The following is a 24,700-nucleotide window of genomic DNA, read 5'->3' on the forward strand; positions in this document are numbered from 1 at the left end:
GATGGTTCAAAGCTATTCTGTATTCTTATTACTAGTGTGTAAGCATTTGTGCGTACAGACAAAAGTGGCAAATATGCTGTGATGAGAAACTATAGTATTATCATCATCATCATAACGTAAGCCCGGTAGATGAGCCAGTATCCATGGTTTGAGAATTGCATGAGTGGCAATGCTAAAAGCAGTGTGAATTCCATCGCAATCTCCGTTACTTTTCTATCTTGAAACTGTTGACATACAGATTCATCATTCAAGTGGTTCCTGAAACCAAGGCATAGATGCTAATGAACTACTGAACTGAGCTTGATATCTTGTCTAAGCTGTCTGTTTGCATGGGCATTGACACACCTAAATATCCAGCAAGGTAAATTAGGTCAGAATTAGGAGTAGGGATACCAACCTAGTTATCCTTTTGGTTCAGATAAGATCAGTAGTCGTGATTGACGAGGGAGTGGAAAAGAATCTAGAAGTGACAGTTTGGTAAGAGCGAGCATTATCACTCTCTAAAGTCGGGCCCATGAGCCCAAAGGCTGTGTTGCCTGCTTGCTCCTAGGGTTAAGGATATCGTATCAGGACTGTAGAGGAGGAAGAAGAGGCAGCTGTTGTGGTCAAAGAGGAGCAAGTGATCAAGTTCAGATTATCGTCATCGGCAGTAATCGTATAGTATATACTGCCAAACAAAACAAAACAACTTCCTCTGGGCCTTGCTGATGTTAAGTGAGCGGTTGTTGTATTGTTACTTAGCCGGCTTTTCCATTTCCTTCCTATATGCTGATTTGTCACCGCCTTTAATTTGGCTAGAGACAGTGGTGTCCTGAGCCAACAAATATTGCATGGGAGCTGGGCTAAGCCTCACAGTCATAAGTATAAAATGAGTAGAGCTGGGGGCTAAGTATACAGCCCTGTGCACCTGTGCTGAAGGAGATTGTGGAAGACGTGCTGTTGCCAATCTGAACTGAGTGGACTCTGCGAATGAGGAAATCAAGCATCTAATTTACAATAGGAGATACTGGGGCAAAAGTCTTGAAGCTTACTGATTAGTTTTGAATGGGATACTATCATCCCTTCATCTTGGGTCTGAAGTTAAAAAGTAAAAGAACAAAAGTCAGAATCTCAGGTCTATTACTTGTGCTGTGTGCAAATTTCCACAAGGTAAGTGAGATCAGACAGTTGAATTTGTGGAAGAAAATTGATTCAATTCATGGGGCACTGCCACCAACACTGGAGGAGGATTGGGATATTGTCCTAGTGAAGCAAATAACAAGGCTAGAGATGAAGTTTTGAACTAAGCGTTTGGGGATGTTTCTGGTGAGTGGTCGTTTTAGGAAGTTAAAGAGAAAGCATTTTGTGTCTATCCCTGTTTGCCACTCAGGCTGTTCAAAGAGTAGACGAGCGTTGCCCATACAGGAATCTGAAATCACACAAAGACTGGACCACGTTGGCAAATTTCTTTCTCAAGGGGTCATTGCTAAACTGTTACGTACCCCGTAACTGGGTCACTTACCAGCAAAGATAGAGAGGTCCGTTGAAGTCTGAGGGTACTATTTTTAAAAGTCTTTATTTATAAAGGGGTACAAAAATAAGGGGTACAAATACAAACATTCAGATAATATACGTCGTCAATACTCAATCTAAAGCGTGGGTATAGTAATAATCATCAATAAGAAATTGCTCTATCAGTTGTCTAGGGGATAAAATATTGTCCGATGGAAATATAAAAGTCACTCAGTTTCTGCAGGCTTCAGCTTTTGGGGACTGCTGGGTTTTCACTTGTTGGAGAGAGAGAGATTTGTGAGAAAAGAAACTTGCCCGGGTCTTTTGATGAGGCCAATCCGTTGAGTCGGGGGAGTTGGTTCCCCGTTGTTAGTTCAAGAAAATCGTTTCTGTGGTACCCGCCACCGGCTCCCAGGCAAGGGAACCGAACACACGTGGCTTCCTTCAAATGGCTACCCGCTATTACGGGATCGCTAGCGTGTCTTCTGGTGCGTCTGAGGGGGCTGTTCCTACAGCCCCTCTTTTATCCTGACTTGCAGGGTTGAAGATGTCAATCAGGTTGGTGGATGATGCAATCTCTCCCCGTCACCCAGCCCACTTTGCCCTGAAGGCTGTCACGTAGCATAGGATCGCAATCCACAAAGGTGTCTCCAAGTAACAATGGATATGTCCCGGGATTTTACATCGCCGGGGACATGGCATCTTGCACGTCCCTCTCTCATTTCCTGGGTCTACTGACTCACCCTCCCTTTAGTGCTCTTGCGATTCTCACAAAGGAGGGGGCTGCGGTCATAACAAAACTAAGTACAATTTTACACCCATTCAGTACTTCCACAGTTACTGTTGTTAAAGCCAGCATTCTATTTCAAATCTGTTGAATTTCTTTAAATTTCCCAGTATTGTGAGGGACTCTAGGATCCTGGATGCTGGCTTTTGCCTTTCTTGGGTTTGCTTTTCAGATGAGAAGCATTAAAAGGCTTGTTTCTTCTGTGGTTACACAGAGGGCTGGCTGTAGCACACCACCAATATCCTGGGCTGCCAGCTACTGAGTACATAAGGGAATCTCGAGACACATCCAGTAACAAAAGCTCAATATGAATGCGTGCAGCTTTCTTGCAAGAAAATAAAGGAGTGGTCAGGAGACGATAAAGGGGGTGGTCAGGAGATCCTCATTCTCTGTTGCTAGGACCTCCTTGAGCTGTCATCAGCCAGGTCTTCTTTTGCATCATTAAGTCTTTAAGGTGAGTTCCAGTGTTGAATGGGACAAGAACTGTTGGACTGCTACTGTGTGCAGATGCGGTAGCAGTTTTATGTGGCTACAGTCTAACAAGAACACAGGAAGTTAGGAGTGGGTGTAGGCCACTCATCCCCACAAGCCTACCCACCCTTTGATTATGATCCTGGCTGATCTAATACCTTGGGCCTTAATTCCAAAATCTTTCAAAAATGTAAGTACTTCCACTTCAAAAACTTCACAGATCTGTGGGATAGAGAGTTAGAGATTTGCCACATTCTGCAAGAAGAAGTTTCTATGTACTTTGATTTTAAGTGACAGCCTGTTATCTTGTGTAACACTCTCTTCGCCTAGCGGCTTAATCTAGGAGGTGAGAACCCCCCTGCCCGGCCAAACTTAATAAATCTTGTTTGGGTGGATGTAGCTCGATGTGTCCCCTGTTTCAAATCAGTACCCAGAAATAACAAACAGTGCACAATATGCAGTTAAATGACTAAGATTTGTAACTGTTACTTTGACTATGTGGTTAGTAGAGAAACAGAATATAAAAGAAAAAGGCGCCAATTTTATGAAGCAGTCTGTGCACAAATCGTTGGAGCTCACTCGGCAAGGTCTTCGGAAAGGTGACCTCCATTATTAAGAACGCCCATCACCCAGGGCATGCCCTCTTCTCATTGTCACCATCAGGAAGGAGGTACAGAATCCTGAAGACACACACTCAGTGATTCAGGAAAAGCTTCTTCCCCTTTGCCATTTGATTTTTAAATGGACGTTGAACCTATGAACGCCATTTCACATTTGTAGTATTATTTCTGTGTTGCACTATTTTTAATCTATTTAATATACATATATATATTTACTATAATTGATTTACTTTATTTTCTGTATTATCATGTATTGCATTGTATTGCTGCTGCTAAGTTACAAAACTTCACAACACATGCCACTGATAATAAACCTGACTCTGATACCAGACTTCACAAGGCAAATCTTTTATTTTAGCATGATGTCGTGGAGAGCTCACAAGTGGAACTCTGAGGTACAATGGAAAAGTTTGTGTTTATATGTAGTGGCAGACAAGTGAGCGAAACCAACCCCCCCATTAACAAGACAGTTGATTTTTGGTTCATCCATCTACCATTTGTGTATCTGTGTTATTGCTTTAGTGAGGGATTTTGGCCAAAACTATAAGTTATGTAGATGAGGAGCTTTAATTGCAAAAGCAGGATGTTCTTAAAGACACCAAGCTTTAGCAGTAGACACAAGCTCTTAGCCCTATATTTGAAATTTTCGTCCACAATTCCCTCCATTTTGATTATAAGGTCAACTGGAAAGATTGGTGTCTGCAAAAGGGGCCTTATTTCCTGGGGGTAGTAGTTGCATTTTTAATCATTTTTGCTCATAACTATCCTCTTCCTCACCGTTTTCCATGTTCGAGGACTTGGCATAAAGTAAAGCAACAGTCTCTTGTCTTTGACGGGGAAAGGGTATATATCAGATGAATAAACAGTTGCAAGATGCGGCAAATAACTACTGCCAAGCAGGTCAGGGCAATAAGTCCTTAAAAGAGAGGTTGTAACCAGGCTAACAAGCCTTCCCCAAGTACTGATTTAATCCAGCTAAAGAAATCCCAACCCTCAAGAGAAATGTGAGAATTTAGCCTCTTGCATTTCACCTCGTAGTTGAGTTATATTTTTGAGCATCTGGTATAAGTGCAACATTCTTTTCCAACTAGTGCACAAACCCCACCTTCTTTCGCTGAGACATAGTTCAAAGGTTCATTTATTGCTAAAGTTTACAACTCTGAAATTCTTCAATTCTCTGGGTAGCCCTGAAACCAAGTCAGAAAAAGAAAAGAAAGTCAGCACAATCACCGACCCCCAAATCCCCCCTCCCGCACAATAAAATGAGCAAAATGGATCAGGCACATCGACCACCCCCCCCCCACCACATCCCTCCTCCTGCATGAAAAACGAGCAAAAATGGAACAGGCACAACAACCTCCCAAATCCCCCTCCCTCACGAAAAAAATGCAAAGATCAGGAAAAGAAAATACACAGAATATACAATTTATAAGACTGAAAAATAGTCTTAAAGCCCAAGTTCAGATCCAAATTGTGGAAAAAAACAGGGACAATACTCTCTGGACCCGGCTGCAGCAGCAGGCTCTTTACCCCCCCCCCCCCCCCCAGAGCAACTAATCAAAAGACAGGCAGCTGGTGCTCACCCTCTGCACTCGCTCCGATGATTCAATCTTCCTCATTGCTCTAATTGGTGAAGTGGAGCAAATATTTGCTTGCAGCCTGCCTGTGAAAAGGTTTGCACACGCTGCCTCCTGGAATTCTCAGAGACTGTGGAACCATCCTCATCCAGAGCCATCCTATTTTGCAAAGCAACTGGTTGTCATTTCCCGATTCATTTCGGGTAATCTTTCTATAGTTTCATGAGCTAGACTTTCTAATTCTAAGTTTACATGATCTATAATATGGGTATTGGAGTCCAATACATCCTGTTGTTCTTATTTTCAGATTGATCGGGCCACTGTGTCAGGGGAGTACTTGGGGAAAATCCTAACCAGTTTCCCTTGGACCCTGGTCCTGAGCATAAACAGCCAGGAGCTGCGACAACACGGGCCTTCACATACACTTCCCTTGGCACTGTTGTGGTGTTGGAGCTATTACCTGGGGCCTGTGCTTGGAAACAATAAAAACATTGCCTTGTAAAATTGGTGGTGGCATTTCCCCATCACTTAGAGCAAGATACTTTACAGAATTCAAACAAGTCTGAGCCAAACTATTACTAGAAATAAGATCGAAACCCAACCAACATACATAATGATGACTCCTTTGTCAGAGGCAGTGGGCTTAAGCACAGTAGACGTTGTAATGAGTGAGGAATAGTCACTTAATACTTGGTTATATTGGCACGGTAGGCTGTATAATTAGCAAATTGCCATCACAGATTCTGTAAATGCGGGTGGGCTTATCGTTCTTTTGTATGTTCAAAGTTCCTTTGCTGGCGAGTCAGAGTGGCATGTTTATGTTCTGTCGGTGTGTTCAAATATATGGTAGCAGGCCGACTACCATACAGCTTCCGTGGCTTCGCCTCATCAGTTTGAAATGTTTATCTGTTATTCACTTTCAGTGCTTCTTGACTGCTTTTTCTTCCTCTCGGTCGTTGCATCTTCCTCAGGCGCTGCTGGCGTCGCAGGAGCCAATCCTAGTTTGCGCCCCGTGTTCCGTGAATCCACTCGGGTTTCCCTGCCACCTTCGACGCCATTCTTGTGGTCAGTAGAACTTGATACGGACCTTTCCATCTGGGAGAAAAAGTATGTTTTATCGAGTGATTTAATAAGCATATCATGTCCTGGTCTGAAGGAGTGAGTTTTGCTTTCCCTTAGCCTGGGCAATGCCTGCACAATCTTAGCATGGTTTGCCCGTGCAGCTCCACAGAGAGCTTGGGCACATTGTAAGGTATTTTCATCCGTACGGATAAGGCTAGCCTGTGCAGGGGTCAATGGGTCACACCTCAGGCCACTTTAATCCTGGTTCTTGGCAAATTTTTGCAAGTGTGTTTTTTTTAATCCCATTCATGTGACTACCAATCCAGGTGATTGGGGTTGATACAGAATAAACAGTTGCCAATTGAATACGTATGCCTGGCTAAGCACCTCAGTGATTTGAGCTGTGAAATGAGTTCCCCGGCCAGCATTGATATTAGTGGGGATTCCAAACCTTGGGATTGTATTTCTTTTGAGCCACTTTACTACAGTGCCAGTGTCATCCTTCTTTCCAGCAAACACTTTGATCCAGGTAGAAAGCATAACCACAATCACCAGCATATACTTGTATCGGTTTTGTGCAAGTATTTGCATAAAACCAATTTGCAAGCTATTGAAGGGTCCCTCGAGTATTGGTAAACGATCGAACTTTGCTGGTGTTTTACCTCAGTTGTTCCGCAAACAAATCATGCAGCTTCCACACGTTCTCTGAGTGGCTGCCAATATTCCTGGGGCAAAGCACAGTCGTGTGCACGCATGACTGATTCCCTCCTTTTCCTGTATGACCTTGCCCACGTGCCAGCTTAGTGGGAATATGCAGGGATCCCTTAGGACATACTGCACGTCCAACTGGGGGAGTGGAGTAGCTTGGAGTAAATTAATAATTAATTGAGATTGCCTGAAGATGTAATAAATCCTCTGCGTTGCCAAGGAGTGCCAAAATCATGTGTCACTGTAAAAGCATATCGAGAATTAGTATAAATGCTAGCAGACTTGCCTGTTGCTGATGTGCGAGCATGGGTTAGAGCTGGCAATTCAGCTGAGGTACCAAACAGAAGTGCATATAAGCCTCTGGTGTCTCAAAAGAAGAAATAATAGCAGATCCAGAAAGCATCTGTGTATGGGATGGGCAGATGGAAGATCCGCCAGTGGTCAGAATTGGGTCAGGGTCGTCGAGGGTGGTCCTCTGCAGGTCAGGATGAGGGGATGTGGTGGCTTCTGCTACTGCCACACAATCACACCAAGGTGTCTTATCCTCTGTCTCAGTTAATCGAAGAAGAGAAATGGGGTTTAGTGCAGGGGCACGCTGGAAGGAAAGATTGGGTTTGGAGAGCAACATGACCTCATAACTTGTTCATCTTACTGCTGTAAAATGCTGTGTGGCTGCGGAATTTAAAAAAAAGTAAAACTGTATGGGGAGCGTAAACTGTACAAGGGTGATCCAATACTGTAAGGTTGGTATTTTCTACCATAACTGCTTAGACAACCAGTCATGCCTTTTGTAACTGGTGGTAATTGAACAGATGAATGTGCAATGGGTCATCTGAGGCCCCTGTGTTGTTGCGTTGAAATGCCGCTAGCAAACCCTTGGTGTTCATTAACAAATAATTGGAATGGAGCAGAAGCATTAAAGGCTGTAGTTGACCATTCCCAAAAAGGAAGGCATTTCAGTTCGGGCACGAGGAGCTGGTGCATTAATAATAGGTGCAATTCATTCTTTAGTAAGTTGCAGAGTTCCTTGAGAATGCATGTGTATCGAATTCTGTACAGTGGGCTGGCAAAGTGGAAGTTTATTCAGGAATACCTTGTGTCCCAGGTGTATCAACAAGGCAACATTGCCTTTTTCACAACTGACTCCAGTGGGAGAGGCAATAAGCAGAGCATTGGCATATTGTAAAATTCAACTTTCCCCTCGCAGCTGGAGGGCACTTAAATCTTACCTGACTGCTGCGGCGTAAACAGAGGGCTCTCAGTATTCCTTTGCGGCAACCTGGTCCGAGTCTGCTGTCTTCCACGGTATGTAGAAACAAACAGATACTAACTATTCTTATGTAATGGAGAAAAAAGCCCAACAGAGGTCAATAACAGATTAACATTCAGATGCGGCAGGAAGACAGTAGAGGATAAAGTTAGCATTGAGTGCTATGGGAGAAAGAGGGACATCTATCTTGTTAACAGCCCTTAGGTCTTGTACAAAGCGTCACTCATGATCATGACCCGGTTTTGGAATTGGTAAAATTGGAGTTGAACAAAATGTTTTTTGTGCGGTGGAGTGGAATGTCCAAGTCCTTCATGATTTTTGTGTATTGCTCACAGGGAGGGAGGTACCTGTGAAAGCATCGAGGGTACGGCATACTCAGGCAAGAACAGAGAGGAGCAAGCAGTTCAAACTTGGTATTAACAAGGAAAGCAGTAAAGGTTATACATCCAGCTTGAGCTGAATAAAGCTGCAGAGTAGCATTAGTATTAGGCAGAGATATACACTGTATGAGGTTCAACTCCTGTAAAGTGTTAAGCTTAGGTCCGAGTAGTTTAGGAGTTGCAAAGCGGTTTGATGACTGTAGTGTCGTGAGGTGTTTGAGTTTCTCATTTTAAATCATTCTTTCTGTTCTTTATTCAATGACACTTATGTCACTATGCTCTCTGGACCATAATAGGTGTGTGTGGTTAAAGAAAGAATTTCTGCTCTATTAAATATGGAAAGGATTTTTTTTTAATATAGTAACTCAGCTAAGACGTTTCAGTGTATATGGCAGTGCAAGGCAAATGCATTAGAGGTTTACGTGTTAGAAGAAGGTGTCATAGGTAATACGCATCGCTAGGCAGTTTAAGAGCGTCTGTTCTGCTAGAGCACAGTTGTCCTGCAAGTCTGTTCCAGCCGAAGACTCCCATGTGTGTCAGAAACGGGAAATAAAATCAGTTATGCTTTCTCCCAATTTTTACATACAAGATCACTATGCTGATGGGCTTCCCTATCAACGGCAGCTTCACACTGTCCCTTTAACCTGGTCTCCTTGGTAATGTTATTTTTGTCATTTTTGTTTCGTGCCCAATATCCCTCTATTCCTCTAGAGACTTCAAAATCGCTTTGTCCTGCTTTCTGACTTTGCTTCTTTTTGTTTCTCCCCTTTTCCTGTTCCACTGTGCAAATTATAGCCATGTCCCATTTTTTGTGTCCCCTCTACTGGTGCAGAAGCGACCCTGAAAATGGGCTCATCTTTCCTGGATAATTCTCTGGCTTGAGACTGGCCCCCTCCTGCTCCTTGGCTTTAGTTTCCTCAGCATTTTAAGGTGGGGCTTGGGGTGTTTTGATTCTGTTGTATAGATTCTGCTGATGTTAAAGCTTCATCCAGATCCGAATCTGTGCTAGGCTCATGCTGTCTTAGACTATTTAGGCAGAGATACAAGCCTTGAGACACTTCCTCTTTCTTTTGTTTGGTCTGTCTCAGTCTTTTTTGTTTTGGAGGTTGATGTTGTTTAGCTATCTCCAATCACTTGTTCAAGTCGTCAAGTTTATTGTCGTTTAATAACGCACATGAACACCGACCACGCCTCCCCAAACCAGGGTGTAAAGCACAGCAGCACATACAACACACAACAGCTTGTGAAAGTAAGGATACAATCTACAGCTGAATTATGCACAAATAAAGTGCATAAATTAAAACAAGTTAATATATAAACATAATTCCACGTAGGTTCTTCATCTCCACAGTTTCTTGTTTAAAATATTCAATTGTTTTAATATCAAAAGACCACACGTCCCCCATAGGACCACCATCCTTATGTCCAACCATATAAGTCACTGGTAAAAGGAATCATTTACTGGCTATCTTCGGTTTCCAACCATACCTTAACAACAGTGGAACCTGGCGGTACCAGCGATTCTCCCAAGGATTCCTTCACTCGTTCAATCATCTGGTACTTCTTTCTCATTTTCTTCTTTATCTTTACAGTGAACTCTTCCCCTGCATTCTTCATCAATTTTACTATTACTACTTCAATCTACTTACCTGGTCCTGCAAAGAGAAAAAGACAGCTGAAAGCGCAAACAAAGTTTCATACTGTTCACCCCTTTTTTTAAACTTATCGCCAATCAGAGAACATCTTGGATGCAACTACAATCTGCATTCTTACCTCCTCACTTCACATGATACTGCAGTCTTTCCTACTTGGTCTTGTCGAACCATCTTTCCTACCGATCGTGGGCTGGAATTGGGGGCTCAAAGCGGATCATGCAAAAGATGCACTAACATTTTGTAGGGATCCTGCCGGCTACACCAATTTGTCAGATAATTTTAAAAATAAACCTCGATACCAGACTTCAAGTGGCAAATCTTTTATTTTAGCATGATATTGTGGAGAGCTCACAAGTGGAACTCTGAGTACAAATGGAAACGTTTGTGTTTGTATGTAGTGTCAGACAAGTGAGCAGAACCAACCCCCCATTAACAAGACAGAGTTGATTTGTGCTTCATCCGTCTTCTATCTGAAATGAGGGATTTTGACCAAAACTATAATCTTAGTTATGCAGTCTGGGAACCTTAATTACAAAAACAGGATATTCTCAAGGACACCAAACTTTAGCAACAGACACAGATCTCTTAACCGTATATTTGACATTTTCATCCACAATGTAAACAGGCCTTTAATTTATTTTGTACTTTACAGATCTTCTAAGAAATCCAAGATTATTTAGCCACTAAATTTCCAGACCCTGCCCAATTAACACGACTGCTGTTTATTTCTAGGCAATTTTCTGTCATGCTTCATGGACCAGTAAAGTTAAATTCCAGCTGAGGTCTGTGGGGTTGGGTAAAGTACACTTCTGATGCATGGTGTGGAGCCTGGGTGAATACTTTTGTGCTATCTGGGAGACACAATGGGATTCACGTTTCACTTTGTTTAGTTTTAAAGGTCAGAATCAGATTTGAAATCACTGACACGTCATGAAATTTGTTAACTTTAAGGCAGCAGTACAATGAAACACATAAAAAAAGAGAAACATTCAATATGTGTGTGTGTATTTATATATGTGCATGTGTATATGTGCAGTATATGCATGTATAGGTAAGTAGTGCAAAAAAACAAATAAAATAAGTAGTGAGTTAGTGTTCATGGGTTCAGTGTCCATTTAGAAATCGGGTGGCAGAGGGGAAGAAGCTAAGTGGGTGCCTTCAGGCTTCCAGATGCCAACGTTGTGAAGAGGGCATGTCCTGGGTGATGGGGATCCCTAGTGATGAAAGCCACCTTCCTGAGGCACCGCTCCTTGAGGGTGTCTTGGATACTCCGGAGGCTAGTTACAAGTTTCTGCAACTTATTCTGATTTTGTGCAGTAGCCTCCCTACCCCTCCACCCATACCAGACAGTGATGCAGCCAGTCAGAAAGCTCTCCACGGTGCATTCATAGAAGTCTTTGAGTATTTTAGTTGACAAACCAAATCTTCTCAAACTTCTAATGGAATATAACTGCCGTCTTGCCTTCTTTGTAGTAGCATCAATATGTTAGGTTAGGTCATTAGAGATATTGATACTCAGGAATTTGAAATTGCTCACTCTCTGCATTTCTGATCCCTCTGTGAGGACTGGTGTGTGTTCCCTCCTCATCTTACCCTTCCAGTGTTCCACTATCAGCTCCATGGTCTTGCTGACGTTGACTGCAAGGTTGTTGCTATGACACCACTCAACTAACTGGTATATCTTGTTCCTGTACAGCCTTTCATTACCATCTGAAATCCTGCCAAAAATGATTGTATGATCACCAAATTTATTGATGGTTAAATGATTTTCACTCAGAGTCCTAGTGCCATACAATTATAGAGCACGTAAGCAGGCTGTTCTCCAATTCATACCAACCAAGTTTCCTACCTGAGCTGGTCATTTGGCCTATATCCCTATAAACCTTTCCCATCCATGTACTTTAGCTTCCACTAGTACTTCTACCAACCTGTTTTCTGTCAGTGAGTCTCCTCATTGTCTCCCTCTAAGTGAGGCAACTAATCTCGGGGTGATCTCGCAGCTCTGTTGTACCTGCACATCTGATGCTGAGCTCTGACTGTTGGTTCCTGCAACTTTTCTGACTTTGGTCTCTACCACTGTTCCAATGAGGCTTCAATATGAGCTTGAGAAACAATCATAGTCCTACAGCACCAAAACAGGCATTTTGGCTCATCGTGTCCATGGCAACCATTGTGCTTAACAATATTGGTCCCATCTACTTGCATTTGGTCTTGTATGGAATCTCTGCCTTTTATTCAGGCCTTGCTTCTTTCTGAACATTGATTCAAATAATATCAGATATTAATCACAACTCCTATTGATAATGTAGCAGTGTGGGCTAACATTGTGGAGTGAATGGAGTGAAGTCATGTTCGAATGTTTGGGATTGGGATCTTCTATTCATTCATGGCCATGAGGGTGGTGTTCATTCCTGGTAGCATCTACTTTGTATCACCAGACCCAGGGCATCTGAGTCTGATTTTCTGTTTCCCTCAGTCCCTGGGTTCCTATTCAGAGATCTGGATCCTAGACACATTGAGGCCTACCGATGCTGCCGGATAACTTGTATTCAAATAATTAAAAGAAAGCCTGTACCAGAGAAAAATAATTGGTGTACGGAATGATAGCTTGAACACTGCTGAATTTCCGGTTCACTAATATTCTACAAGGAAGACCTGCTGTACTTGACTCATCTGGGGTATTTGTGACTCCAGACTAAAGCTATCTGGTTGATTCTTAAGTGGTCCCAATTTCAAGGCAAATTTGTGATTGTCTTGTATTCTTTCCACGCTCGCTTCCTCTGTCTGAGCTCTTTGTCTTCTGGTACTGGCGATCAACTTGAAACATCTTCGCAGTCGCTACCTGCAGTAGTTACTTTAATTTCGGATTTTAACATCTGCTTACCTTTGACCTTGTTTAATTGTTGACTTGGTGGCAAATTTTAATATTCATCACCTTTTATAAATGAGGTAAAATTGAGTTAATGTTGGTACAATTGCTAGTTTTTGGGGAAAATAATTACAAACTTCCATTAAAGTTGAGGGAAGTAGAAGTGTTCCATGATTCTGTGTGAGCATCTGTTGCTATAGTGAGAAAGATCAGAGCTTTGATGCATCACATTGCTCTCAGATACTTGCAGGTTTCAGATGAAAAGGAAATTTCCTTTCGTGTTATTGTATTGTTTCTGTAGATATTTGATTACATGGTACTGCCTTTTTCAAAGCAGCTTCAATTCTGGAAACATGGATTTTCTTACACTATGGTTGACTAATTTTCTGCATTGAGTCTAGAAATTGGGCTGGGCACTTCCTGCGGAGAATTCTGCTTGCGCAGATGAGATTTTCTGCAATGTGTGGTCATCAGTCCTAGTTCAATGTATGCTTGGAATGCCTCTGAAAGAAACTAGGTCATGCTGAAACAAACTTTGACTGTCGGTCACTCAGAGCCTCACCAGGTTTTCATGGGCAAACACGAGGAAATCTGTAGATGCTGGAAATTCAAACAACAACACACACAAAGTGCTGGTAGAACACAGCAGGCCAGGCAGCATCTATAGGGAGAAGCACTGTCGACGTTTTCATGGTACTGTTTGCTCTGTAGGTGCATAGTTTTAAAGGGGGAGGGGTTTGGTGTGGTGGGGAGGTCCCAGCTCATCCAGATAGATCTGCTTGAAGTTATTTCTTTATCATCCCTTCTGTCCTGTGGAACTAACTACTGCGCATACCATCTGCACACGTTCTTGTCAGGCAGAAAATGGTGCAAAGCTTATAGGTATTCTCTTCCCATGTTGGTCAGGGAATATGATAAGATGACATACTGTTTTGTTTTGTCAGCCTTAAGAGGCTGATAATTGATGCAGCCTGGAGCAAATTGGGTTTGAGATCATTTCCAAATTAAATAGCATCAGTCCAGATATTTGACCGGGTTCTTCATTTGAGAGCCAAAACAACCCAACTGTGACATCGACATGATTTTTATGTTGGGGATACACTCAGTCCTGCCATTCTCCAGTGCAGGGAAACTTAGACAAGTCTGTCCTAGGGGACTTCCAGGACAACATGGTCTTAACCCCCACAGATCCTGATTGGAAGATCCTTTTGCTTGGTGTCTGGGTGAGGGGAGTGTTTGTGGTACTCATTCAACCCATCTTTTTGCTCCTCTTCCCCCTCCCCCCACAACCCGCTTTCAAACCCCTGTGATCTCCCAGCTCCTCGGCATGATCTAGTCTCCCCTCATAAACCCAGCATTTTCCCTTTGCTCCCTCTTCCTTGTGCCCAGGGCTTCCACCATATTATTTAAGAGGGGGATAATTATGGTAAATTTTATACTCGTATTTGATTAGGAAAACATATGATAATTAAGAGTTAATATTTTGAGAGAATGTGAATAGTCTGCATGCACCTTTTGAGTCCCAGGCTTGTCTCATTTCACTGCAAGTTCAGCCCCGCCCCAGCAACAGGGAAAACAGAAGAACCTCCATTCCTTTTAGTTTAGTTCCCTTGCATAAAGGCAATCCGTTCCACTTGATTCATGGAGGGGATTTAAAAAGAGAAATCCGCTCTCAGGAAGAGGTTAGTGGACTAGATGAGAATATGTGTCGTGTACGCAAGAGAGCAGGAAGTGGATCTTAAAGGCGCATGATCCTTCCTGAATCAAGCCCACAACAGGTAAGTGTTGGTATTATTTCGAAATCTTTTTCAGTGGTTATTATTAGCAGGAAGAAGCTCTCCAGTGGAGTGGAACAAATCCTGCATACTGTTGTTCTGCTGATCACATACTTTATTACGAGTACATTCAAACTAGTGTGGGGGGGGGGTCAAATTTAGTAGGCTAAAAGTTAAAAGATGAAACCATTCATATTTTCCTCTCTTTTCATTATTGTGAATGCACTTCCCATTTTTAATCTACTGTAGTTCAATGGTCTTGAAAGAATGAAAAATTAACCTTTCCGAGTGCAGGATTTTGGACAATCCCACTTCTCTCTGATCCTTTCCTGAAGATGTGTATCTCCATGTTTGGGTACTAACCACTCTTGACACAGTGCCCTGTTCTCTGCCTGTTAGCCCTTCTGGTGAGCATTTGTAAGCTTCTCTACTGAAGCATAGCTGAGTACAGCTGTTCTTATTTTGGATTAAAATATTGTTATTTGCTGTGGGGGGTGGCTAGTCATTTGACAACAAACAGGAGGGAAAATAATACCCTGTATCCTCTGCATTTCCCAGATGGTGCAGTACAGCACCAGGTTCCAACCTTATCAATACTAAGCAAAATCTGCGAGTCTGAAATAAATGCAGAAAATGCTGGCAATCTTCGGCACGTCAGGCTGCTTCTGAGGAGGAGGGACAGAGTTCTGTTGAAGGATGGACGATCTGCAGTGTTGATTCTGTCTTTTTCTCCACAGATGCTATCTGACAACAACTTAGAAACCAGTTCAATGGAATGCTGATATTGATTGCTTCCATGCTATTCTTTACTGTTAGCTGTTAGGAGCCGCATGACACAGTATCAATCAATGTTTGCAGAAGGATATCTAACTTAATGCTCCAATTGGACTGTAATTATTCAGGGGCGGAATGATAGATTGCAGTTCTATTAAAGATTAAAGCAAGCTGAAATTGTTCTTCATGGAACTGGACAGTTTGAGTGGAAAGCTAAGAACCAATGTGATGATGGCTCTAAGTAAAGAGAAGCTTGCCATACATTCTGTTCTGAGCCTTGGGCACAATGGTACTTCACAGGAGCGGGGCACGTGAATGAAGTGGCCGTTAGTGACCTGCTGCCAGGCCCGTTTCCTGCACAGGATTTTAAGGCAGCTGCTTCCATGGGTGAGAGCTTGGCAATAAACAGAAGAGGCAAATGAATCAGAAATTTGATGCAACAGCAAGTTATTGTGATCTACAACATATTGCATGAAGGAATTGAGTTTGCAGGTTCAGTAGCAGGTCAAGCACGTACCCAGAGGAAATGGATGCAAGTGCAATGAATTGCTAGCACAAGCACAGTGGGCAGAATGGCCTCTAGCAGTGTTGTACGATTTATCTTCTGTCATAGTAGACATGACTGGGTGCAGGCTGCGCTGCCAGGACCATGCTTTCAAGAGAACAAATTCTAAAAATCTTTCCTGGTTTCCCGCTGAATATCCCAGCCTGTGAGTTCACCCTGCACCTTACCTGCTTTCTCTCAGCTTGTCAATTTTTCAGTGTCAGGCACTTGTTATATTTGACTGATGAGACATTTATTTGTTTTATTCTAACTTTAAAGCCCTGTTATCAAAAGATTTAATTGAATCTGTGAGCTACAGCAAATATTATTGACTGGTTGTGTGTTTTCCTCTTACATGTTAAAATCAAGTCTAGTACCCTGAAGACTTTGGCTGAAACATTCTGATGTTCCCCACAAAAGTGGGAAATGTGTTGTACCAGTAATGTGCCAATGGTAATTTCAGTTGAGGTCCTTTCAGTGCAAACTTTATTGAGGTTTTAGGTACTATTGAACGGGCCCCTGGGGGATCAGGAGTTCTTTGTGTGACTGGGATTAGAAAGTTGTATGAGAATAGGTTAGCTGTTGAGTTAAGTGGCTGGTAGATTTGAATGTAAATTGCAGGCTCATTAACCTGGGCCACTGCCTAGTTCAGTAATCTTACTCTTTTTTTTTAAAAAGAAAAAAAATATTTTGTGTACAGAATGGGGAACATAGGAATCAGAGGTATGAGTAGGCAGCCTAGCATTCATTGATCAAGACTGAGCAGATAGTAACTTCAACAGCCTTCCAGTCTATCCAGAGTAACCCTTCACCTGCTTTATCAAGATTTTCATCCAGCTCTGCCTTAAAAGTATTCGAAGTCTCTATTTCCACTACTGTTTTGAGAAGAATTTTCCAAAGATTCTCCTTGTGTGAGGGAGAAAACTTTGCCTCATCTTTACCTAGTTCTCAATCCCCTCGTGACAACATATCTGTGCAGCCATTTGGTCAAGATGCCTTGGGATCCTGTGTGCTCCAATCGAATCTCCTCTTGCTCTTTGAAGCACCATTGGCTACAAACTTATTTTTTCCCTGGTAAGGTAACCTACCCATTTTCAGTATCAGTCTAGAAAATCTTTTCTGTACTGCTACCAAAGCAATAATGTTCAAAGTAAATTTATTATCAAAGTACATTTATGTCACTATATTCAATCTTGAGGTTTGTTTTCCTAAGGGCATACTCAATAAATCTATAGAATGATATCCATAACAGAATCAATGAAAGATCGCTAAACTAAGGCATTCAACTAGAGTGCAGAAGACAACAAACTGTGCAAATACAAAAAGAAGGAATGATAATAATAAATAAGTAAACAATAAATATCAAGAACATGAGACGAAGAATTTCTGAAAGTGAGTCCATTGGTTGTGAGGAGCTTTTAATAATGGGGCATGAAGTTGAGTGAAGTTATCCCCTTTGGTTCAAGAGCCTGATGGTTGAGGGGCAATAACTGTTCTCGAACATGGTGGTGTGAGTCCTGAGGCTCCTGTACTTTCTTCCTGATGGCAGAAGCAGGAAGAGAGCATGCTCTGGGTGGTGGGGATCCCTGAAAATGGATGCTGCTTTCCTGTAACAGCATTTCTTGTAGATGTGTTCAATGGTTGAAAGGACTTTACCCCTGATGGACTGAGCTGTATCCATTACTCTTTATAGGATTTTCCATTCAAGGGCATTGGTGTTTCCATACTAGGCTGTGATGCAGCCAGACAATATACACTCCACCACACAACTGGAGATGTTTGTCAAAGTTAACATTCATTATTACGTAACAAGACCAATACTCCAGATATGGTCTCAACAATGCCTGTACAACTGAAGCATAACTTTACTACTTTTGTACTTAGTTTCCCGAGCAATAAACAAAAATATAGTTATCTTCCCTAACATTTTGTTGTACTTGCATATTATCCCTATGGATATTTTATACTTATACACACAGATGTCTTGACATCTCAAGATACTATAGGCTCTTTCCATTCTGATAGCATGCTTCCTTTTTATTTTGCAAACACACGTCCACATGTTTCCCCCCAGTAAATCTTGCCATTGAATATTTGATTAAATAAAATATTGATCTAAGATTTATGTAGCAGATTTATTTCCAGAAGCTTTTGGTGGACACTGTTTTCCATTGTGTGAATCATCTCTTTGTTGCTTTAAGTGGAGCCTTCCACAGCCTTGGCGATCTCTTGAATTCAGAAGGTTATGAACAGTTCTGGTATGGTTGAAGTAAACGTGTTAGATGTTCTAGCCGATACAGCTCCAGTTCTCATGTACGATGAGTTATTTCTTGGCTAATGTGTTTTTATCTCTCCATAGGTGCTGCTGAGCATACTGAGTACTGACAATATTTATTATTTTTATTACAGATTTTAGAACCTGGGTTTTATCACACCATTGTCAAGATTATTCATGAGTTTCAGGTGAACGGCAACGGTGTGTGTGTGTGAGAAGCACTGAAAGCTGCCCAAACTCTGCTGTCTCAGAAGACAACCGCACATAAAATCTTATAAAACCTAATCATATCTTTTTTCTTGAAATATCCCAGGCACTTTGTGAACTGACATTTCTGAAATGCAGTCACTCATTATGTAGCCTCTTTCCGCAAAGCAAATGAATCATAATAGCAAGCCAGTGGGACTAATTTAAACCAGTAAATGATCGCATAGTATTGTTCAACCAAGTTGCACTTACTTTAAAGCTCAGTAATACTGTGCAGTCTGTGGGCTAGTAAGTTTGCAGGTGACTTTCGGGTTGCTGGAGCTATAAATGGTGTGGATCGTTGTTGTGGGTTGCAACAGGACGTTGACAGAATGAAGTGCTGGGCTGAGAAATGGAGTTCAACACTGAAAAGTCTGATTCAATTTGAAAGGTCAATTTTGAAGGCAGAGTAAATGTTTAATGGCAGTATTTTGTGCAGCATAGAGGAATAGAGGGATCTTGGGGTCCACGTCCATAGATCCCTCAAAGTTGCCGCACAAGTTGATAGGGTGATTAAGAAGGCGTATGGTATGTTGACCATCATTAGTCAGGGGATTGAGTTCTAGAGCTGTGAGGTAATGATAGATAGATAGATACTTTATTCATCCCCATGGGGAAATTCAACTTTTTTCCAATGTCCCATACACTTGCTGTAGCAAAACTAATTACATACAATACTTAACTCAGTAAAAAAATATGATATGCATCTAAATCACCGTCTCAAAAAGCATTAATAGCTTTTAAAAAAAGTTCTTAAGTCCTGGAGGTAGAATTGTAAAGCCTAATGGCATTGGGGAGTATTGACCTCTTCATCCTGTCTGAGGAGCATTGCATCGATAGTAACCTGTCACTGAAACTGCTTCTCTGTCTCTGGATGGTGCTATGTAGAGGATGTTCAGAGTTATCCATAACTGACCGTAGCCTACTCAGCGCCCTTCGCTCAGCTACCGATGTTAAACTCTCCAGTACTTTGCCCACGACAGAGCCCGCCTTCCTTACCAGCTTATTAAGACGTGAGGCGTCCCTCTTCTTAATGCTTCCTCCCCAACACGCCACCACAAAGAAGAGGGCGCTCTCCACAACTGACCTATAGAACATCTTCAGCATCTCACTGCAGACATTGAATGATGCCAACCTTCTTAGGAAGTACATTCGACTCTGTGCCTTCCTGCACAAGGTATCTGTGTTGGCAGTCCAGTCAAGCTTCTCGTCTAACTGTACTCCCAGATACTTGTAGGTCTTAACCTGCTCCACACGTTCTCCACTAATGATCACTGGCTCCATATGGGGCCTAGATCTCCTAAAGTCCACCACCATCTCCTTGGTCTTGGTGATAATGTTGCAGCTCTATAAATCCCTGGTTAGACCACATCTGGAATATTGTGTTTAGCTCTGGTTGCCTCATTATAGGAAGGATGTCGTTGCTTTAGAGAGGATGCAGGGACGATTTACCAGTTTGTTGCCTGGGTAGAGAGCATGTCTCACGATGATAGGCTGAGGAAGCTAGGGATTTTCTCTTTGCAGCAGGGGAAGATGAGAGGTGACTTGGAGGTGATAAGAGGCATAGACAGAATGGATAGCCAGAGAACTCTTTCCCAAGTGGAATTGGCTAATACCAGATGGCATAATTTTAAGGTGATTGGAGAAAAGTGTAGGGGGATGTCAGAGGTAAATTCTTTACATAGAGTGTGGAACATCCTGCCAGGGGTTGTGGTAGACACAGGTGCAATAGGGTCATTTAAGAAATTCCTAGATAGACATATGGATAGAAAAATGAAGGGTTATGTAGGAAGGAAGAGTTAGGTTGATCTTAGAGCAGACTAAAAGGCTGAGAGCCTGCACTGTGTCATAGTGTTCTATGTTCTGTATTCATGCCATTAGGTCTAATGACAGTTTTATGATTTACAAGTTAAAATTTTGGCTTAATAGATACTTATAAATTCTGGTACCAGAAGATCTGGGTCTGATCACTTGTCTGGGTCTGGGTCTTATATCAAATTGACTGATCTTAACAGGAAGTAGTGGACAACATAAATGAAGGTACTAGAGCTCCCAAAATTAGCTGAATTTCCCCTTATCAGCAGCTTGTAATCTGTAAGAGAGCTTGTAGATTCACTGGGTGCAAGTGATCAAAACAACAAAAAACTGCTCATGCTGGAAATCTAAATTAAAAACTGAAAACACTGGAATAATATTGACATGAAATATTCACTCTTCCTCTTCCCACAGATTCCATTGGACCTGCTTTGTCCTTTCAGCTGTTTCTGTTTTTGTTTTAGGGAGAGAACAGAAATGGCTACTAATCATGGAGTGACCCACTGTGCTGAACCCGTTCTCCAGACTCTCATGCAAACAGTGTCATTTGAGTAAAGTACTAGCACCTAACAGCAGGACGTTCTACATTGAATGAGCCCTGTTAGCGGTGCAGTCATGCTAATTTGCATTTGGATGCCATGTAATAATTACCAGATAATCTGTTTTGTTGGTTGTGCTTGACCATTCTCCTGCACCCTGGACATGTAGGATTGTGTTATATATAATGAATAGAATACTGTATTCATCCCATGTGATAATTTAATTACTGTCTACAGTCTAAGATTGATTATTGTCTTACGCATTGTCCCTTTTGGCTTCTGTCCCTAGGAGTCTTTCCACTGCCCCGTGCAATGAATCTACCAGCAGTTATGAGGCTGACATCAAAGATGAATCCGGGAGTGAAACTCTCTTGTATAACAGTAAGATGCCCTAGTGTGTACTTGCATTCTATGTGCATTGTTTATTTAAACAGCAGATTTAACAGTGCCAGATAGTGACAGTCCACTGGGCCAGAACATGTGAGATGCTGGTTGCATTCAAAACTCTCTTCTAAGAAATGGCTAGGCTTTGTATTAAGAAGATTGCAGGGTTAGTATTTTTAAAGGGTGAAGGACCATCACCTCTGATTTAATATTGAGTTCTTCTGTATCCTCATGTAGTAATATACACTAACTTTGATCCTGCTATATTACTATTCTTCCACATGTTCTTCCCCTTAAAATGATGTTACCTTCCTGCCCTTTGTAGTCAATCAATGAGACCTTCACTATTGATATTTAGATAATTGTTGATCAGAAGCACCACACCTGTATATTGGTTGCAGAGGAGGTCAAAGGCTGGGTATCCTGTAGCACATAACTCATCCCGACCACCCAAAGCCTTTCCACTATCAATATGATTTAACGCTCTTGAATTGCCTGGGTGATTGAGGCTGTAACAACTCTTTAAAAAGTTCAAGGGTGAACGAGGTGAGTTGATCAGCACCCTGTTCACAATCCTAAGTGTTCATTCCTTCCACTACTGGCCCATTGTGAAAGTAAGGCCTACCATCCTCAAAATGTTTCCAATTTGGGCCACTCCAACAGTACCTCATACACCTTTGACTACTACCACCAAGGACAAGGGCACCAGGTTCATGGGAGCATCATTACCAAAGGTTTCCTTCCAAGTCACATTCCATCCTGACTTGTAAATACGGTATATTACTGTTCTTAAATTATTGCTGGGTTTAAAGTAAGGAACTCCCTGCCAAACAGCTCTGTGGAAGTACCTTCAGCTGAAAGAGAGCAGTAGTCAGGGGAACTCGGGGATGAGCAATAAATTCTGGCATTGCCATCAGCACCTGCATCCAAAAAATGATTTTGAAAGATTATAAAATGATTTTATGTAAATAAACTCGAAAATACTGAAAATACTCAATAGGTCAGGCAACATTTGTGGAGTGAGGCACAGGGTTAACAACTTAGCTTGATCATTTCCGATTTGTTGAGTGTTTTCTGCAGGACCATTTTCTGTGTGTATTTCAGCAACTCTGGTGTTCTGCGTCTGTATTCTGGTTCCCTTTAAGAATGGGATAAATGCAGAGTGGTTGGAACAGTTATGTTAAACAAGTTGTGTTAACAGTAAACTCTTTATTAGTCTTGCCAAACCTTTGTGTTGGGAGTAAGAAGCTGGGAGGAGAGAGGTGGAAGACATAAAGAGCTGAAGAAGAAAGCATCTAATAAGAGACGGTAGTGAACTATGGAAGAAAGGGGGGGAGGAGAATGAAAGGCAATAAAGTCCCTCTGTTGCTATTTCCAAGCAGTGGATTCCAGATCACCACCACTCCAGTGAAATGATTTTTTTCTCCTCAAACCCCCTCAAATCATTATAGCCATCAACAATGATTTACACAAAATTTCTTCAATATTATTACAAAAATTATCCTAGAGGATCATTACCATGTCTTTTTGGGAGTCATTGCCTCCTGTTGGTCCATTCAGTAACTGATTGCGATCTTTGCGGCATGTTTCCTTTAACTTGCCAAAAAAAGGTCATTTTCTGTTTGACCCTCGTGGTAGTGCTGACCAATCTGCAGATATGATACTCTGGTAACTATTATCCTTCTCAGCTGGTTCTTCCCCAGTGTCCAAAGCCCAGGAAGTACGACCAGTGGAATTTTTGACCGTGCAGTATGTCAATGCTAAACTTGGCCATTTCCCGCGTCCAACTGTTACTCAGACTGTGGACAGCTAATGCATAACAGAGTAGGAATCAAGCTTTGGAACTTGTTCATCTGAATGAATCAGGAGACTGGAAGCCCCAAACATGGACTGAAAAGAAAAGTAGTTACTAAATTTATTTTAAAAATTTTAACCGCAAAAGGGGAAGTAGTTAAAAGTAAATAAATGAAATAACTTTTTGCTTTGTTTTTTGCAATGCTCTGATTATAACAGATGGAAGTCTAAATACTGGGGTCTTGCTGTTGCTGAAATTTAAACTTATTGCATCCAGGATATTTCCCTTGACGTTATGTTGAAATCAGCAAGATATTAACCAAGGGGCATATCAAGGTAACCAGGGACATGGCCACTTAATTAACTGGCTTTGAACTGAAGTAAAGGATTTTTTCTTGTATCTTGTGGATCACTTTCCATGATTCAGTCAGTCTGTCTGTACTAATGGATGAGTCAGGAACCTTTCCTATAATGCCCTATAAATCCCCCTGCTTTGAAAATTAGATTGCAAACTATAACAGTCAACGCAACCTCAATTTATTACTGTGCCATCATAGTATAATCTCTGACCTGTTTCTAACCGATGCATTGAATGGGCATATACTCGTTCACTTCTACCAGCATAATACAGCTAATTTCAGAACCACGCAATTGGAGGAAACACTTTGGATAGAGAAAATGCAACAGCGATTATTTCTGGGTCGTCTAGAATGTCCAGAAATTAGATGGGGCACTTCATACTGTTCACAAAAGACAGGGTAATGGTTGCTTAGTGGCATCCGAGGCCTTGGGCAGAAGAGGGCCTGTGACCAAAATGGTTATCAGTTTGCCATACAACGGTTAACTGTGCTGGCTATTTTTAGGCTGTTCTCCCCCATTAAGTGGGATATTTCCCTGGATTGCATGTGGTGATTCCATTGTGGTTTCATATAAATGAGCCTTTGATGTGACTGCTTTTGTTTTAACCTCTTGGGGAAAACTAGTTTTGAAATTGAATTGCTAAATATAAAATAAAGGAAATAGAAGGATTGGAAATGAATAATTGTGGCGAAAGAACTCTTGGCGCATCCTCTGTGCTCAAATTTGCTTTGCTCATCAAGTTTTGATAAGTAACTTTGAAGTTAAAATTGGTTCTTTAGGACAAAAGCTTGAAACCACTTCCCATTTGAGAACACTAGAATGAAACAGTGAACGAGTATATGCCCATTCAATGCATCTGCAAAGAAGAGCCCAAACAATTTGAGACAAGTAACATTAGTCTTTACACAAACGAAGCATTCTTTGGACAAAGGAGCACGCACATCCCATGCTAATCAGAAACTTGAGGCAATGACAGTAGTGAATTTGTGTTTTTGTTTGGGTCCAGTGATCTATGATGGTGCAAGGGAGATTTTCCTTTTAATTTTCAGAATTGCATGGTAACTCTGAAACTCACAGTGTTCTTCCAGATGATTCAGAATGATCTTTCTCTTTCCCTCTGGGGTGTTCACTTGTAGGATGATTACTAACAGTGAAAATACATGGTGAAAATTTAAAGCACTCGTCTTCTGCTTTCTGGTGAAGCTGAGCCACGTGCCTGTTTCCAGCCTTACCGCAGTTGGCAGACATCAAGGTTATTTGCAGGAAAGAGGCATGGCACCAAACAGCTTTCCAATTTATTTTTC

The 24,700-nt window shown here is 41.7% G+C and overlaps 1 protein-coding gene across 3 annotated transcripts in view; it reads left to right on the plus strand.

Moving 5' to 3' along the window:
• arhgef10lb (Rho guanine nucleotide exchange factor (GEF) 10-like b) overlaps nt 1-24,700 on the plus strand; it is a 197,401-nt gene that overhangs the window by 61,043 nt on the left and 111,658 nt on the right. For all 3 annotated transcript variants that reach the window (XR_012096662.1, XM_073031768.1, XM_073031769.1), the window contains exon 6: nt 21,148-21,239. Coding sequence is in view for 2 of the 3 variants with exons in the window: in XM_073031768.1 (XP_072887869.1) it covers nt 21,148-21,239 (92 nt within the window). In the remaining variant the exon portion in view is untranslated. The remainder of the gene's footprint in view (nt 1-21,147; nt 21,240-24,700) is intronic.

This window comes from Hemitrygon akajei, chromosome 29 (genome assembly GCF_048418815.1).
Source record: "Hemitrygon akajei chromosome 29, sHemAka1.3, whole genome shotgun sequence".
Lineage (NCBI taxonomy): Eukaryota > Metazoa > Chordata > Chondrichthyes > Myliobatiformes > Dasyatidae > Hemitrygon > Hemitrygon akajei.